At 41.1% G+C, this 17,364-nt stretch overlaps 1 protein-coding gene across 5 annotated transcripts in view; it reads left to right on the plus strand.

Annotated features, from left to right (window-relative positions):
* Positions 1 to 13,746: 13,746 nt before the first annotated feature.
* The window catches only part of MIA3 (MIA SH3 domain ER export factor 3), a 55,515-nt gene continuing 51,897 nt past the window's right edge, over positions 13,747 to 17,364 (plus strand). For all 5 annotated transcript variants that reach the window (XM_047840348.1, XM_047840350.1, XM_047840349.1 and 2 more), the window contains exons 1-2: positions 13,747 to 13,901; positions 16,821 to 16,954. In XM_047840348.1, the coding sequence (XP_047696304.1) occupies positions 13,769 to 13,901; positions 16,821 to 16,954 (267 nt within the window). In that variant the 5' untranslated portion in view covers positions 13,747 to 13,768. The remainder of the gene's footprint in view (positions 13,902 to 16,820; positions 16,955 to 17,364) is intronic.

Here is a 17,364-nt window from a genome sequence, read left to right on the forward strand (position 1 = left end):
TTTTTTGGTCTGGTTTATTTCACTCAGAATTGCCTTACTGTTGCCAGTATCAACAGCTCCTTATTACTGATAAGCAATATTCCAAAATTTAATATCTGTTTATCTGTTGATGAACACCTGGGTTGTTGTTTGGCGCTTTTTGTTTTTGGGGTTTGTTTGTTTGTTTGTTTTTACTATTACAAATGAAGCTACTATGAACATTTGTGAACAACTCTTAGGTCATTCTTTTATTCTTCTTGAATAAATACCTAGGAGTGGAAAGACTGGGTTCATTATGGTGGATGTGGTTTAATTTTAAAAGAAACTGCCAAACTGCCAATTATAACCAGCAGTGTCATGAGAAATCCAATTGTCCTCATCCTTGTCAACACTTGTATAAGTAGTCTTTCTAACTTTAATAATTTTAGAGGATATGCACTAATATTCATTGTGGCTTTGATTTGCATTTTCCTAATTACTAATGATGTTGAATATCTTTTCATATACCTGTTATCCATGTGTGTTTCTTCTAAGGTGAATTCTCTATTTAAATCTCTGGCCCACTTTTTTGAAATTGGATTGTCTTCTTATTTGTAAGTTGTGAGAGTTATTTATATATATTCTAGGTTTAATTCTTTTGGATATATGTTTTGCAAAATTTTCTCCTAGTCTGTGGCTTACTTTTCCATTTTCATAACAGTGAATATAGAAATGAGAGCAAAAGGTTTTTTTTTATGAAGTCCAATTTATTGATTTATTTCATTGAGTTTTTTGTGTTTTATTTATTTATTTATTTATTTATTTATTAAAACATTTTCTCTAATGTTTATTTTTGAGAGAGAGAGAGAGACAGAGCAGGAGCAGGAGAAGGATAGAAAGAGAGGGAGACACAAAATCCAAAGCAGGCTCCAGGCTGTCAGCACAGAGCCTAACGCAGGGCTCCTCACGAACCATGAGGTCATGACCTGAGCCAAACTTGGACGCTTAGCTGACTGAGCCACCCAGGCACCCCTATTTTTGTGTGTATTTTAAAGGCTTGCCAAACCCAAGGTCACAAATATTTTCTCTTGTTTTCTTCTAGAAGTTTTATAGCTTTAGTTCTTACATTTATGTCTATGAAGTATTACCAGTCATCTTTTGTATATGTTATGTGGTAAGGGTGGAGGTTAGTGGACTTTGTCCATTTCATCCTAGTTGTATCATTTATTGGCATAAAGTTGTTCATGATATTCTCTTCATATTCTTTTAAAGTCTGTAGGATCTATAGCGATGCCCTCTCTGTTTCATTTCTGGTATTAAGTGTAGTCTTTTTTTTTTTCTTCCTACTTAGTCTGACTAGAGATGTATAAGTTTTTTTTTTTAATTTATTTTGAGAGAGCGCATGCGCACACACACACACGCGCGCGCGCGCGGGCGCGCGCGCGCGCACACACACACACACACACACACACACACACACACACACACGCGAGTGGGGGAGGGGCAGAGAGGGAGAGAGAAAATCACAAGCAAGGCTTGATCTCTCGAACTGTGAGATCATGACCTAAGCTGAAATCAGGAGTTGGAAGATTAACCAACTGAGCCACCTAGCTGCCCTGAGGTTTATAAGTTTTACTGAGATTCAGAAATGACCTTTTGGTCTCATTGGTTTTCTGTTTTCTTTTTGTTTTCTATTTTGTTGATTCCTGATCTTATCTTTATTATTTCTTTCCTTCTGCTTGGGTTTTAATTTGTTCTTATTTTTCTAGTTTCTTAAGGTGGAAACTGAAGTTGTTGATTGGAAACTTTTCTGGTTTTCTAATATAGACATTTAAGCTGTAAGTTTCCCTCTAAGTACTTTCATGGTATCGCACAAATTTTGATATGTTGGGTTTTCACTTTCATTCACTGTGAAATACTTTCAGATTTCCCTTTTGATTTATTCTTTGACTCATGGGTTATTTAAAAGTTTGTTACTTAATTTTCAAGATTTGGAGATGCTCCAGATTTTTTTTGTTATTGATTCCTAATTTAATTTCATGTGGTCAGAAAACATACTTTACCTGTTTTGAAAATTTTTAATGTATTGTTTTATGGCCCATGATCATGGTAAATGTTCCACAAACAGTTGAAAAGAATTCATATTCTACTGTTGTCAGGTGGAGTGTTCTAGAGACATCAGTTAAGTCAAATTAACTGTGTTTAAGTCCTCTATAACCTTATTGACTTTCTCCTTACTTGTTCTATCAATTATTGAGAAAGTGATATTGAAGTCTCCAAGTATAGTTGTGAATTTGTGCCATATTCCCATCGGATTTGTTTTTGCTTCATGTATTTTGAAGCGTTCTTATTAGGTGTATAAATATTTAAAATTGTTATATTCTCCTGATGAATTGATTTCTGTAAATTTATGAAACATTTTCCTTTACCCTTGGTAATAGTCTTTGTTGTGAAATCTTTCTCTGGAAACAAAACAAATGACCAAAGGAGAAAAAGAGAGAAAGAGAGACAGATCAAGAAACAGATTCAATTATAGAGAACAAACTGATGGTTGGGGTGGGGGGTTGCTAAATAGATGATAGGGATCAAGGAGTGCACTTGTGATGAGCACAGGCTGATGTATGGAATTGTTGAATTACTTTATTATACACCTGAAACTAATATAACAATGCATATTAGCCAACTGGAATTAAAATTAACTGGGTGGCTTAGTCAGTTTAAGTGTCTGACTTCCGATTTTGTCTCAGGTAATGATCTGGTGGTTTGTGGGTTTGAGCCCCGCATCAGCCTGGGTGCTGACAGTGCAGAGCCCACTTGGAAGTCTCTCTCTCCACCCCTCCCCTGCTCACTCACATGCACATGCATGCATGCTCTCTCTCAAAATAAATAAATAAAGGGGCGCCTGGGTGGCTCAGTTAAGCATCCAACTTCAGCTCAGGTCATGATCTCATGGTTTGTAAGTTCGAGCCCCACATCGGGCTCTGTGCTGACAGCTCAGAGCCTGGAGCCTGCTTCGGATTCTGTGTCTCCCTCTCTCTCAGACCCTCCCCCACTCGCACTCTGTCTCTGTCTCTTGAAAATAAATGTTTAAAAAAATTAAAAATGAGTAAATTTGAAAAAATAAAAAATTAAAACATTAATTTATTTTGATATATTTTTAAATGTTTACTTCTTTATTTGTGAGAGAGAGAGCAAGGGAGAGGCAGAGATAGGGAGAGAGAGAATCCCAAGCAGGTTCTGTTCTGTCAAGCACAGAGCCCAGCTTGGGGCTTGATCCCATGAACTGTGAGATCATGACCTGAGCCGAAATCAAGAGTCAGACGCTTGACCACCTGAGCCACCCAGGCGCCCCATACTTTGTGTGATATTAATATGGCTATTCCAGCTTTGTTTTGTGTTAGCTTGGTTTATCTTTTTTATTTAAAGGGTGTTTTCCTTTTTTAAATTTTATTTTAGCGAGCAAGCACAGGGGAGAGGGGCAGAGAGAGAGAGAGAATCTTTTTTTAAAACTTTTATTTAATTTTTTAAATTTACATCCAAGTTAGCATATAGTGCAACAATGATTTCAGGAGTAGATTCCTTAGTGCCCCTTACCCATTTAGCCCATCCCCCCTCCCACAACCCCTCCAGTAACCCTCTGTTTGTTCTCCATATTTAAGAGTCTCTTATGTTTTTGTCCCCCTCCCTGCTTTTATATTATTTTTGCTTCCCTTCCCTTTATGTTCATCTGTTTTGTCTCTTAAAGTCCTCAAATGAGTGAAGTCATATGATATTTGTCTTTCTCTGACTAATTTCACTTAGCATAATATCCTCTAGTTCCATCCAATCTTGCAATGGCAAGATTTCATTCTTTTTGATTGCTGAATTATACTCCATTATACACACACACACACACACACACACACACACACACACCACATCTTCTTTATCCATTAATCCATTGGGCTCTTTCCATACTTTGGCTGTTGTTGATAGTGCTGCTATAAACATTGGGGTGCATGTGCCCCTTCAAAACAGTATACCTGTATCCCTTGGATAAATACCTACTAGTGCAATTGCTGGGTCATAGGGTTGTTCTATTTTTCATTTTTTGAGGAGTCTCCATATTGTTTTCCAGAGTGGCTGCACCAGTTTGCATTCCCACCATCAATGCAAAAGAGATCCTCTTTCTCCACATCCTCGCCAACATCTGTTGTTGCCTGAGTTGCTAATGTTAGCCGTTCTGACAGGTGTGAGGTGGTATCTCATTTTGGTTTTGATTTGTATTTCCCTGATGAAGATTGATGTTGAGCATTTTTTCATGTGTTGGTTGGCCATCTGGATGTCTTGAGAGAAACAGAATCTTAAGCAGGTTCCATGTTCAGTGCAGAGTCCAACATGGGGCTTGATCCCATGACCCTGGTATCATGACCTGAGCCAAAATCAAAAGGCAGATGCTTGGGCGACTGCATGACTCAGTCGGTTAAGCATCTGACTTCAGCTAGGTCATGATCTTGCAGTTTGTGAGTTCAAGCCCCACATTGGGCCATTGGGCTCAGTGCTGGCATCTCGGTGCCTGGAGCCTGCTTAAGATTCTGTCTCTCTCTCTTTCTGCCCCTCTCCCACTCGTGCTCTGTCTCTGTCTGTCTCTCTGTCTCAAAAATAAACATTAAAAAGAAAAGGGCAGATACTCAACCAAATGAACTACTCAGCCTCCCTAAAGTGTGTTTTCTTGTAGGAAGCATATAGGTGAGTTTTGCTTTTTATAAATTGAATCTGAAAATCTATGCCTTTTAAAGGAGTTTTTAGATCATTTACATTTAATGCAATTAATGATATGATTATGTTTAAATCTGTGGTCTTAGTATTTTTCTTCCTGTTTGTATACTCTGTTCTATGTTCCCCCTTTCCTCTTTTTCTCTCTCCCTTTGGATTAAACATGTGTTATTTCCTCCTCTGTTGATTTACTAGCTCTACCTCTCTGTGATTTTGTTGTTGTTTGTATTGCTATAGGGCCTTTAGCTTGTACACACCTTTAGCTTATTATAGTATACCTTCATGTGATATTTTATCACTTCCCTTATAGCTGTAGGTCTTTACAGCAGTATAGTTCCATTTATCCTCTTCTGCCTTTATCTAATTGTGGCCATACATTTTACCTGTACATATGTTGTGAACCTCACAAGATGTTATTATTTTTGCTTTAAATAATTATTTTTAAGAGATTTTTTTAAATAAGAAAAAATATTTTATATTTTATGTGCATTAAATAGAAACATATTTCGTATTTACCCACACATAGATTTCTTGTATTGTTCTTTTGTTAGACTCAGATTTTCATCTGGTCATTTCTGTCTGCCTAAAGAGCATCAACATTTCTTGCAGTATAGGTATGGTAGTAATGAATTCTTTTAGCTTTTGTGTATCTTAAAATATATTCTATCATCGTTTTGTTTTGTTTTTTATATTTAGAAATTTGCTTTTATGTGATGGGAAATCTTTTTTTTTGTAATAGTGTTATTGATATATAATTCACGTAACTAAACAATTCATCTATTTAAAGTGTACAATTCAATGGATTTTAGTACATTCACAGAGTTGTGCATCACACAATCAATTTTAGAACATTTTGGTCACACCCCCAGAGAGAAATCCTGTACTCTTTATCTGTTTTCTCCCAATACACCTATCTCTTCAATCCCTAGAAAATCAATAATCTACTTTCTGTCTCTATAGATTCAAATATTTTGGACATTTCATATAAATGGAGCTATATAATATATGGTCTTTGTGGGTGGCTTTTTCACTTAGCACAACATTTTCAAGGGACATTTCTGTTGTAGTATATATCAATATTTCATTCCTTTTTTATTGCTGTTGTCTTGATAGACCACCTTTTACTCATTTTTTTATTTATTAACTTGATGGACATTTGGGTTGTTTCCAGTTTTGGCTATTATAAGTAATGATGCTATGAATATTTGTATATAAAGTTTTCTGTGGATATATTCTTTATTGCTATCAGTTCCTTACCTAGGAGTGGAATTAATTAGTTATATGTTAACTCTATGTTTAACCTCTTGAGGAATTGCTAGGTTGTTTTCCAAAGTGTTTGCACCTTTTTACACTCCTGGTCATTGTATATTTTCTCCGGAGAAATGTCTATTTGAATTCTTTTCTGTGGGTTTTTTTAAATTAGGTTATTTGTCTTTTTATTACTGAATTTTAAGAGTTCTTTATATATTCTGGGGCACCTGGGTGGCTCAGTACATTGAGTGTCCAACTTCAGCTCAGGTCATGATCTCATGGTTCATAAGTTCGAGCCCCACACCAGGCTTGTTGCTGTCAGCATAGAGCCCATTTCAGATCTTCTGCCCTCCCCCTCTCTCTCTCTGCCCCTCTCCTGCTCATGCTCTCTCGCTCTCTTTATCTCTCTCTCAAAAATAAATAAAACATTAAAAAACACATAAAATAAATAGAAGTTGTTTTTTAAGAAAGAGTTCTTCACATTTTCTAGATACAAATATCTTTAAAAAAATTTTTTTAACATTTATTTATTTTTGAGACAGACAGAGACAGAGCATGAATGGGAGAGGGTCAGAGAGAGAGGGAGACACAGAATCCGAAGCAGGCTCCAGGCTCTGAGCTGTCAGCACAGAGCCCGACATGGGGCTCAAACTCACGGACCATGAGATCATGACTTGAGTCGAAGTTGGATGCTTAACTGACTGAGCCACCCAGGTGCCCCCTAGATACAAATATCTTATCATGTATATGAATGGCAAATACTTTCCTCCTTTCTGTGTGTTTATCTTTTCACTCTTTTGATGATACCCTTTGAAGCACAGAAGTTTTGAGTTTGAAAAAATCCAATTTATCCAATTTATTTTTTCTTTGGTTGCTGTGCTTTCAGTGTCATATCTAAGAAATAATTGCATACGCCAAGATTTTTCCCCTATGTTTTCTTCTAAGATTTTTATAGTTTTAGCTCTTACATTCAGGTCTATGATCCATTTTTAAGTTAATTTCTGTACGTGGTATAAGGTATGGTTCAATTTCATTCTTTCACATACGAATATCTAGTTGTCCCAGCACCATGTGTTGAAAAGACTTCACCTAATCTTTGAAAAATATTTTTACTTAGTATACAACTCCAGAGTGTCATTCCCCACCCCCAACCTCACCCCCACTTTAAAACTGTTTGGCTTCTATTTTTCCAATGAGAAGTCTTCCATCATTTTATTTTTGCTCCTCTGTACATAGTGTGTCTGTTTTCTCTAAGTGATTTTCAGTTTTGTTTTTTAATTACCCCTGGTTTTAAGCAATTTAATATGCTTTGGTGTTTTCTTCATGTTTCTTGTGCTTGGGGTTTGTTGAGTTTTTTAGATCTGTGAGTTTTCAGCAAATTTGGAATGCTTTTATTATTCTTCAAACATATTTTCTGCCTCCCATCTCCTTCAGAGACCACAATTATACATATATTGGACTGAAGTGTGTGTACTGATGCTCTGTTCATTTCTTTCCATCTCTTTTCTCTTTCTTTTTGGAGAGTTTATATTGCCTTGTCTTCAAGTTCAGTAATGTTTTCTTCTGCAGTATCTAATCTGTTATTGATCCCTCCTATTAATATTTTTCATCACAGCCATTGTTTTTTTACCTAAGTTTAATTTGGATCATTTTTACATCCTCTATGTTTATACTTTGCATGCTTATGCTTTTCTATAGCATAATATGTATATCCAATATACATAATATAACTGTGTTATATTGTGTAATAATTGTGTCACTTGTGAAAATTTCTATTGATTGATTTTCATTTTATTATGCATTGTATTGTCCTGCTTCTTTGTATGCCTCATAATTTTTTATTGGATTCCAGACATTGTGAATTTACCTTGTTGGGTACTGGATATTTTGTATTCTTTTAAATATTCTTTAGCTTTGTTCTGGAATGCAGTCAATTTACTTGGAACCATTTTGACATTTTCAAGGTTTGTCTTAAAGCTTTGGTAGAGGAGCTTTCAGTCATAGGCTGACACTTTCCCCTTTTCTGAGCAGTCTACCTGATGCCCTGCTTATTACAGGTTTTCCACTCTGACTGATGGGAGCACAAACTATTCTCTACAACAGTTATTCTTCCTGTCCTCTCTGGTGGTTCTTTCCCTGGTCTCAGGTAGTTTTTTTACACACAGGTGCTTATCATTACTCAGCTGAAGACTTGAAAGCACCCTCTGCAGATCTCTGGAGCTCTGTTTGTGCAGTTCTCTCTTCTCCATGCAGCTCTCTTCTCTCCTATTCTCTTCCCTGCAAATTCCAGCTGCCTTGACCTCCCCAAACTTTCAAATCTATCTCTTCAACTCAAGTAGATCACTGGTTTGAGTGTCCTTTCTCTGGTTATGGCCAGGAAACTTCACCCAGAGAGTAAGCTGAAGCAATCATAGCAGTCACCTCATTTGTTCCACTTATCTTAGGGATCATTGTCCTCTACTGGTTACTGTCCAATGTCTGAAAATTGTTTCATATATTTTGCCTATTTTTTTCAGATATTTAACATGGTGGGGGGGGGTAAATCTGACCCCTGTTATTCCATCTTGCCTGGAAGACATATAAATATGTCAATAAATATTTTACACCATTCTCTGAACTCTGAGTGGTTTCATCATTGGCAATAAACTGGGTTCTTTCTGGAAACTTTAGTATTAGTCCTACTAGAAGTTCCTGGGCAGGCACCATGGGAAGTCTACAATTATATATGTTATTATTCTGCCTTCTATTTGTTTCAGATGTATTTCTCTTGTCTTCTTAAGCAGACTGCAAAATCTTTAAGATCAGGAGCCCTCCATGTCTTATTTTTTATGCCCCCCCAACATTTTTTTAACTCTTACTCAACCTTTACCTCAACCTTTACTCAACCTTTACTCAATTTTACCTGAAAATTCCATTTGAGGTGTTAATAATACACTTAGGATTAGAATTTATGTTAAGCATCAGGACCACATAACCAAATGCTATTAAAAATGAATGCCTGCAGGAGCACCTGGGTGGCTTGGTCAGTTAAGCATCCAACTTTGGCTCAGGTCATGATCTCACCATCCATGGGTTTGAGACCTGCTTTGGGCTCTGTGCTGACAGTTCAGAGCCTGGAGCCTGCTTCAGACTCTGTGTCTCCCTCTGTCTCTGCCCCTCCCCTGCTCACGCTCTGTCTCTCTCTCTCAAAAATAAATAAACATAAAAAAATTTTTTTAAAAATGAATGCTTGGGCTCCTGGTGGCTCAGTTGGTTGAGTGTCTGCCTCTTGATTTTGGCTCAGGTCATGATCTCATGGTTCACGGGATCGAGCCCCACATCAGGCTCCATGCTGACAGCTCAGAGTCTGGTTGGGATTCTCTCGCTCTCCCTCTCTCTCTCTGCCCCTCCCCCACGTGTACACACCTTCTTTCTCTCTCTCTCTCTAAAATAAATAAATAAACTTAAAAAAATGAATGCTGATTTATCCACTATAATTATATATACTTATATATTTATATAATATATTTATATTTATATATATAAGTATATATATACTTATATAAATATATAAGTATATATATATAATTACAGGATAAATATACAGTGGATTATAGTATATATATATATACACACACATATATATATACTATATATGGAAGTATATATATATATATACTATATATGGACTACCACCATCACCCTCATTGTGGTCAGATGAGAAATTTTCTCTCCATCTAACTTGTTAATATCTTCTTAAGGCAATAATATAATAACTAAGAATACAGATAAGTGAAAACCTGGAAAATCAACAGACTTAGCAGGCAGTTCTTCACCAACTGAGAGCTCTCATCCTTCATGTAAAAGCATATCTGATATTTGTCAAAGTAAATATTAGCAAAGTAATATGGAATTAGATCATTTTGGAATTTTGCCCTTTCCACCAATGAATTGTCATTAATTCTACTCTAAATAGAAATTTAAAAAATTAGAATTACTTTTATCTGCCTTATCTATTCTGGTAATACATAGGAAAAAAATACACAGTGATTTCATTCACTCTCTCCACAACAAATATGCCCTTAATCAACAATAAATGTATTCCAGGTTCTGTTCCATGTGTTGAAGATCCTGCTGAGGGGAAGACACAAAATACCTTGTTCTTATAGCATATTTTCTCTTGGTACTATTTACATATGGAGGCTCCATGTAGGTTAGTGGTGTAATATATTTATCATATGTGAGTTATCATGGGTTCATCTAATGAATCATTTGTTGAGTACCTCATACATTCCAGACATTTTTCTAGACATTTATGTTATAGCAGTGAACAAAACAAATTTTCTTGCTCCCAAAGAACTTCTATCTGGGGTTGGAGGCAGTCAGATAAACAAATGTAAGGCTGGTAGCAGTGCTCTAACGAAAAGCAAACCAGGATGATGAGCTAGATAATCATGAAAGGAGCTCTATTTTATATAGAGTGATCAAGAATGGCTTCTCTAACAAGAAATAGTGTCATTACGGACACTGGATGAAGTGAGGGAACTAGTTAGGTGGACTGTTTGGGGAAACTGTTCTAGGTTGATGCAAAATTGCAAGTACAAATGTTTTGATGCAAGAGCGGACGTGGCGAGTTTGAGTGGAACTAACACAGAAAGAAGAGTGTTAGGAAGTGGGGGTAAAAGGGATGAGCTAGGTCAGATCAAATAATACAGTACAGTCCATCATAAAGTCATTGCATTTTAGTTGGAAATGGAAAGCTGTAGTAAGGTTTCGAGCAGAGGAGAGAGATGACCAAATTTACATTGTGAAATGATCACTGTGGTTGCCGTTGACAGGGTAGACCTTAGGGAGGCAAAGGCAGAGCAGTGAGAAGGCTATTGTAACCTTTCAGGTGAGAGATGATGGTGGCTTGGCCTACAGTGTTAACACAGGAGATGGTGAGAAGTGGTCAGATTCTAGATGTATTTCCAATGCTTTCGCTGAGTGAATAAAGAAACAAAAAATGAATATATACTGTATGATTCCATTTATATCACATCCAGCAATTACAAATCAATCTATAGCAACAGAAGGTTGTTTGGAGATTGGCAGAAAAGGGGAGGGAAGATAACAAAGAAGCATGAGGACTCTTATCAGTGATGGATACATGATTTATCTTGATTATAATGATGGTCTCATGGGAATATACATATGTCACAACTTATCAAACTGTCCACTTTAAATGTGGGCAGTTTATCATATGCCAATTACATTCCAGTAAAGTTATTAAAATAAAGAACACCCAGGATTGGCTGATGGGTCGGATTGGGTGTGAGAGAAAGAGTTGTCATGAATGATTTGTAAGTTTTTGACCTGAGCACCAGGAAGATGGGAATTAAAATGGCATTTATTGAGATATGGAAGACTAAAGGAGCGGGGTTTGAGAGAGAAAATAGTTTGGTTTTTAACCAATTAAGTTGAAGATGCCCATTAGATACACCTAAGATTCTAGCACAAATAAACACAGAGTAGAAAAGAAATGAACCCCCGAGGGCACTATCCTTGGATGGCCAGTGACCTTATCCATTGTACATTCTCTCCAGAGAATTATGGGAACTACACTGGACCAATGGGATATCTCATGGCCCCTATAGTCAAACAACTGTGAACATCTATGTGAACATCACATCTTTTTCTTTATTCAACACTATGGATCGCATGGACAGGCCACATTCTTTCCTCTTGCTTTTCTGTTTGTTTTTTTTTTTTCTTCAATTTATTTCTTTTTGAGATAGAATCTTTTTTTTTTTAATTTTTTTTTCAACGTTTATTTATTTTTGGGACAGAGAGAGACAGAGCATGAACGGGGGAGCGGCAGAGAGAGAGGGAGACACAGAATAGGAAACAGGCTCCAGGCTCTGAGCCATCAGCCCAGAGCCTGACGCGGGGCTCGAACTCACGGAGTGCGAGATCGTGACCTGGCTGAAGTCGGACGCTTAACCGACTGCGCCACCCAGGCGCCCCGAGATAGAGAGAATCTTAAGCAGACTCCATGTTCAGTTGGAGCCTGATGCAGGGCTCTATCCCACAACCCTGGGACCATGACCCCGGGTTCATGACCGGAGCCAAAAGCAAGAGTCAGATGATCAACTGAATGAGCCATCCAGGCGTCCCTTTACTCCTGCTTTTAAAGAATCCAATTAGTTTGGAAAACCAATTGATGGGTTTGGTGTTGAGGTGGATGAATAACCTTAGCAGAGAATATTGCAGTGAGAAGCCCCTGGTCACAGTCAAATGCCAAGTGCTCCAACCAAAGGCAGAACATTGTAGCCACTGCAGGTTTACGGCGTTTTTTCCCCTCCCCCATACAGAGAATTCAGTTATATCGTGATTTATAAAAAGATTTTGTGGGGCTCCTGAGGTTGAGCCTCCGACTTTGGCTCAGGTCATGATTTTCACCGTCCGTGGGTTTCAGCCCCGCTTCGGGCTCTGTGCTGACAGCTCGGAGCCCGGAGCCTGCTTCAGATTCTGTGTCTCCCTCTCTCTCTGCCCCTCTCCTGCTCGCGCTCTGTCTGTCTCTCTCTCTAAAACAAACAAACAAACAAACAAACAAACAAACAAACAAACATTAAATTAAAAAATTATTAAAAAAAAAGATTTTGCTTCCCCTAGTCAGAAAATACAAAATATTGCATGTTGCTTGATGGAGGCTTTACAGAATTGTGATAAAAAGGATATTCCCTGGGTTTGAATCTCAGCTCCATCTCTCACTAGGTGTGTAAATGCCCCAATTTACTCATCTTAAAAATGAAGATAGTAATAGCATCCTCTGTTGTGAGGGACTATTGTTGTGAATATTAAACAAATTGATACGTTTAAAGACCTTAGGATAACACCTGGGCGTTAAGAAAGAACTCAATAAACGTTAGCTGCAATTAATTAGCTTTTCCCACCGACCTGATGTTTATTCTCTTTCGCTGTTTTGATGTCATTTAGTTTCCACTAAATTGTGGATTTCTTTTGACAAGAGCCAGATAACCTGTCTTTTGACCTACATCTTTCCCCACACCAGCCTACTGTCTCCAAGGCATGAATGATAGCATAAAATGGAAGCTCAACCCATCTGTGTTGAATTACTTCTTCCCTTAGGGATAAAGGCCCAAGAATCTGAAGACCTCAGCCCTGGTATACACAGCCTACCCCTATCCCCCAAGGCTACAAACAAACAAACAAACAAACAAACACAAAAAACAAAAAAAAGACCAAGCCGGCCACTAGTTCTAATTTCCATCACCAACCCACCATTCCACTACTCACGCCCCTTCCCAATCTAAGGGGAATATGGATGGGACCCCCAAGGAACCCCCGGGAGCCTGAACGAGCCCCCGGGAGCCTCAATCCGGAGACTAACAGCGGCAACTCGTGGGTGGGATTTGGTAGTTTGGAAAAGGAGGCACCGAAGCAACATTTAGGGGAGTGGGAGGTGGGCTGGTTTGGGCTGGACCAGGAACCAGAAGCTGCCAGAAGGGACCCGCGTTGGGACGGCGGGGTGGGGGTGGGGTTTCCAAGGTCGCAGAGACCGGTGAGCGAGGAATACCAAGGAGCGGGCGAGGGAGCGGAGACAGGAGCACGGGCCGCCGGGGCAGAGACAGCACGGGGTAGCGGGTTCGAGCCCCTCGCCGAGGCCGTGCTGACGTGTCGCCACGGAACGCCGCGGCCTCCGGCGCCGCCCCGCCCCGCCGCGCGCCCCGCCCGCCGCGCTCCGCCCTCGGCCCCGCCCGCCGGCGCCCGCCCCGCCTCGCCTCCGCCTCCGCGCCGCCGGCTCCCCCGCGGTGACCACAACATGGCTGCGGCGCCGGGGCTGCTCTTCTGGCTGCTCCTGCTCGGGCTGGCCTGGCGGGTGCCGGGCCAGCCGCACGCGGGCACGAGCCGGCGCTTCTCGGAGCACAAGCTGTGCGCGGACGACGAGTGCAGCAGTGAGTGGCGGGAGGGCGGCGACGGCGGCGGCGGCGGGGCCGCGCGGGGGCGGGAGCCGGGCACCCCCGCGAGCCGGCCGGGGGCGCAGGCCGGGCGGGCGCGACAACGGGGTGGGCGATCGCCGGGGCCGTGCGCCGTCCCCTCGGTCTTCGGCGCCCGCCGGCCCCGGTCGGGGGGCTGCGCCTCCCACTTGTTGCCAGCGTTTCCTTTCCCTCTGCTGATGCGGCGGGGTCTTAGGGGTGGCGGTGGCCCCCGGTTTCCTCGGGGGCGTCTCGCAGCGCTAGCTCCCGCCCGGTCCCGAGGGGAGTCGGGACACATGGGGTACGCGCCGCGCACCCTGGGCTCCCCGCGCTGCAGGGAGCGCTCTCCTGCCCCCGCCGCGGCGACTTGGGTGGGTGCAGTCGGGGCGCCGATGCGCCCAGGGCTCGGCGGGTGCTCTCCCCGTAGCGGGTCGGTGTTGGGGCTCGGGAAGTGCGCGCTGGCGCTGCCCCTTCGCCCAGCCGCTTTCTCGGGTTTGGGGCTCCTACCGCCTTCTTGACAGGGATTGGAGTTTGGGTTTGGGACGAGCCCGGAGTCCAAGCATGCAGTGTATTCCAAGGTCTCCGCCCCGGCTCTCCCTCAGTCCTGTCATTTCTGTGCTTGGGTGTCTTCTTGCAAACAGCCAGGCAGGGAGGGCACCTTCGGAAGGCCAAAATCTTTCGCTCTCGAAAGAGGCCAAGAATCTGCATTGGCCACCTGGGACCAGCAGCCTCCTCTGCTTTGCGCAGGAAGCGGAATTGTTCCCCAGTCCTAGATTGGGGGTGGGGGATGGACTGTGGGCGGCGAGGAGGCCAGAGATGTCCAGAATCAGATGAGGATTATTAAAGTAATCATAATGCATTCCCCCAAGGGTTTCATAAACGCGATCAGCTTTAGCTTTAGTCACTTGTGTTGTCGGAATCTCTCCCTCTGTGTTTGTGGGACCGGAATCATTCTTACCGTCTCCCGGAGGGTCTTGAATAACCTTGTAACTTAGTGACAACCGCTGTTCGTAAATTGTAAACAACACATATAGAAAAAATATTCATGCCGAAGAGGCCGCATGGCTGCAGTTTATCTATTTATGTTCAAATCGGTGCTATTCACAAGCAAATTTCATAATTGGAGGAGTTTGTATACACTGCAACACCGTTCAAGAGGAGGAGGCATCGTGGATTGCGTTAAACTGGTTCCTAGAGGTAACCTAGGGCTGAAGCAACTAAACACCGCAAAAGTGGAGCCAATTTTTACAGTTTTTGCCTTCAGTTTCCTCTGAGCAAACCCAGATGATTAGCAAGTGGGGTTGGCTAAGACGGAATGTTTGCTATGCTTTGCTTTCAAGGACTCCCTGACTTGGGTTCCTCAAAACCATAGTTAGCGTGGAGAATCACATCGCTGATGCTTCCTTAGTACAGAGGCATGGTGTTGGAAGGGCCCGTGGTTGTCACTTAAGTTGAGAAATGGCGTGTGTCCAAACAGATGTAACTGAACGACCGGCAGCGGCTGAGCAGGGTCTGGGACCGTGTTGCATAAAGTGTTTGTTTAGTAAGGTGTGCATGTGTGTGCTGTCCTTGTGTACTTTCCAGACAGTTGTTTCACTGTGTGCATTATGTTGTCATCTAGTTTATTGTTATAGATTCTCCATGATGTCTTCTAAGGGGGAACAAAAGAAACATTACCACTTCCAGTTCTGATAGAACCCCCAATCTGAAATTGCCCATTACCTTCAACCTGGCCTTTCCCCCAATTCTATCTGGATTTGGATGCTGGGCATATATTGAAATAATTGGATTTTAGCGTCAAAATTCAAAGAACTGCCTTCAAATCTATCTGTTCACCCCCTCAAGTATGTATTTAAAGATACATTTTAATGTATTTATTGCTAATTGGTTTTAAGAAAAAGTATTCTTTCCATTCACCCTTCTTTTTCTCTGCTATTTAATTGCGTCTATTGTCCGTTTCATCTTACATCAGAAACTGTGTATTTGGCCACCAAAAAGAAAAATTTTGCTTCTACCAGTTTCTAGATCCAGTGTGATTTATGTCCTGCATTTTAAGACTGAAGGTAACTACTGAACAATTCTCATAGTTTTGCTTGTCCCTGCAATATGTGATGCCCACTTGTGATTTTTGTGTATAGACATAAATAAATGAGGGTATTTTCCCTTTGTTTTGAAACCTTTGTAATGTTGGGGACAGTCAACATTACCTACTGTCATAATAATTCCACATTACCCTGTCATGTGATTGGACCCATAATAGGATGTGATATACTTTCCCATTAATTTATCCAGATACTGCATGGGGAGAACAGCGTGGCCTCAAGTGAAGTTGACAATGTTTACTGCTGCTGCATGGTAGCAGTTACAGCCACTTAAAGATCGTGCCTTTTAGTGTTAGTTCAAGTTAATTGACCCCTCGGGGGTTCCTGGGTGCTCTCCCCTGTTCCTTATTACCTCGGCATGCAGTCACGCTTAAGCCAGACAGCATCTGTACTTGAATTTATCCAGTTGCACAGTGAAGCTTTTTAGGATTATGAAACAGCAGAGATTGAGGACAAGAAGGTTAGAGAGTTTCTCTTGAGACCAGCCATGTGTGGCAGTGGACTCACTGCTTTTTGTTTCCCAGCATTATCCTTAGAGAAAAACAGAGAAAGCCGCCCTCTCCCTGTCTACTTGTAGGAGATGATATATAATGATAAGGCTCTAAAGATTTTAGTTAATTGGAGCATATGAATTGAAAGCGATTGAGTCCAGAGAGTACTGGAGAAACTTGATTGTTGTTTACAGAATAGAAGAAACCTCCTTTCCTGATAAATCAGCGTGGACTCTGAAAGTTGAATCCTGACATCTATTTTTTTTTTCCTCTCTTTTTTTTCCCTGCCTTGTCTTTACCTACAGTGTTAATGTACCGGGGTGAGGCTCTAGAAGATTTCACAGGCCCCGATTGTCGTTTCGTGAGTTTTAAAAAAGGTGACCCCGTATATGTCTACTATAAACTGGCAGGGAGACCGCCTGAAGTTTGGGCTGGAAGTGTAAGTACAAATTTGACATACTTTATTTTCTTACTTTTTATTGGCTTCTGTAGGGCTATGGGTTTAGATAACTGTTTTCTTGGGGTCTTTGATGGCATTCACGTGTCCCCTCTGCTGGACTGGGAAAACAGAGGATGGCTGTGTGTCACCAGCAGGCATCAGGCCTGGCCCTAGGTGGGGGCTCTGTTCCTTAAACAGGGCCCAACTGCTTCTGGTTATTGTTGCTCAGCATTAAGTCATGAGCCTTATCAGCTGTGGCTCCTCCGTGCACAGGAAAGGTTGAAGTGGCGAAAACTGAAAATTCTGAACTTCATTGCCGTGAGCATTAGCCCTAATCCTGTAAACTTTGTGCAGGACTGTGTTTCAGGTGTTCATGTTTAAAGTTGATTGTGTGGGGCGCCTGGGTGGCG

The sequence above is a fragment of the Prionailurus viverrinus genome, chromosome F1, assembly GCF_022837055.1.
Source record: "Prionailurus viverrinus isolate Anna chromosome F1, UM_Priviv_1.0, whole genome shotgun sequence".
Classification (NCBI taxonomy): domain Eukaryota; kingdom Metazoa; phylum Chordata; class Mammalia; order Carnivora; family Felidae; genus Prionailurus; species Prionailurus viverrinus.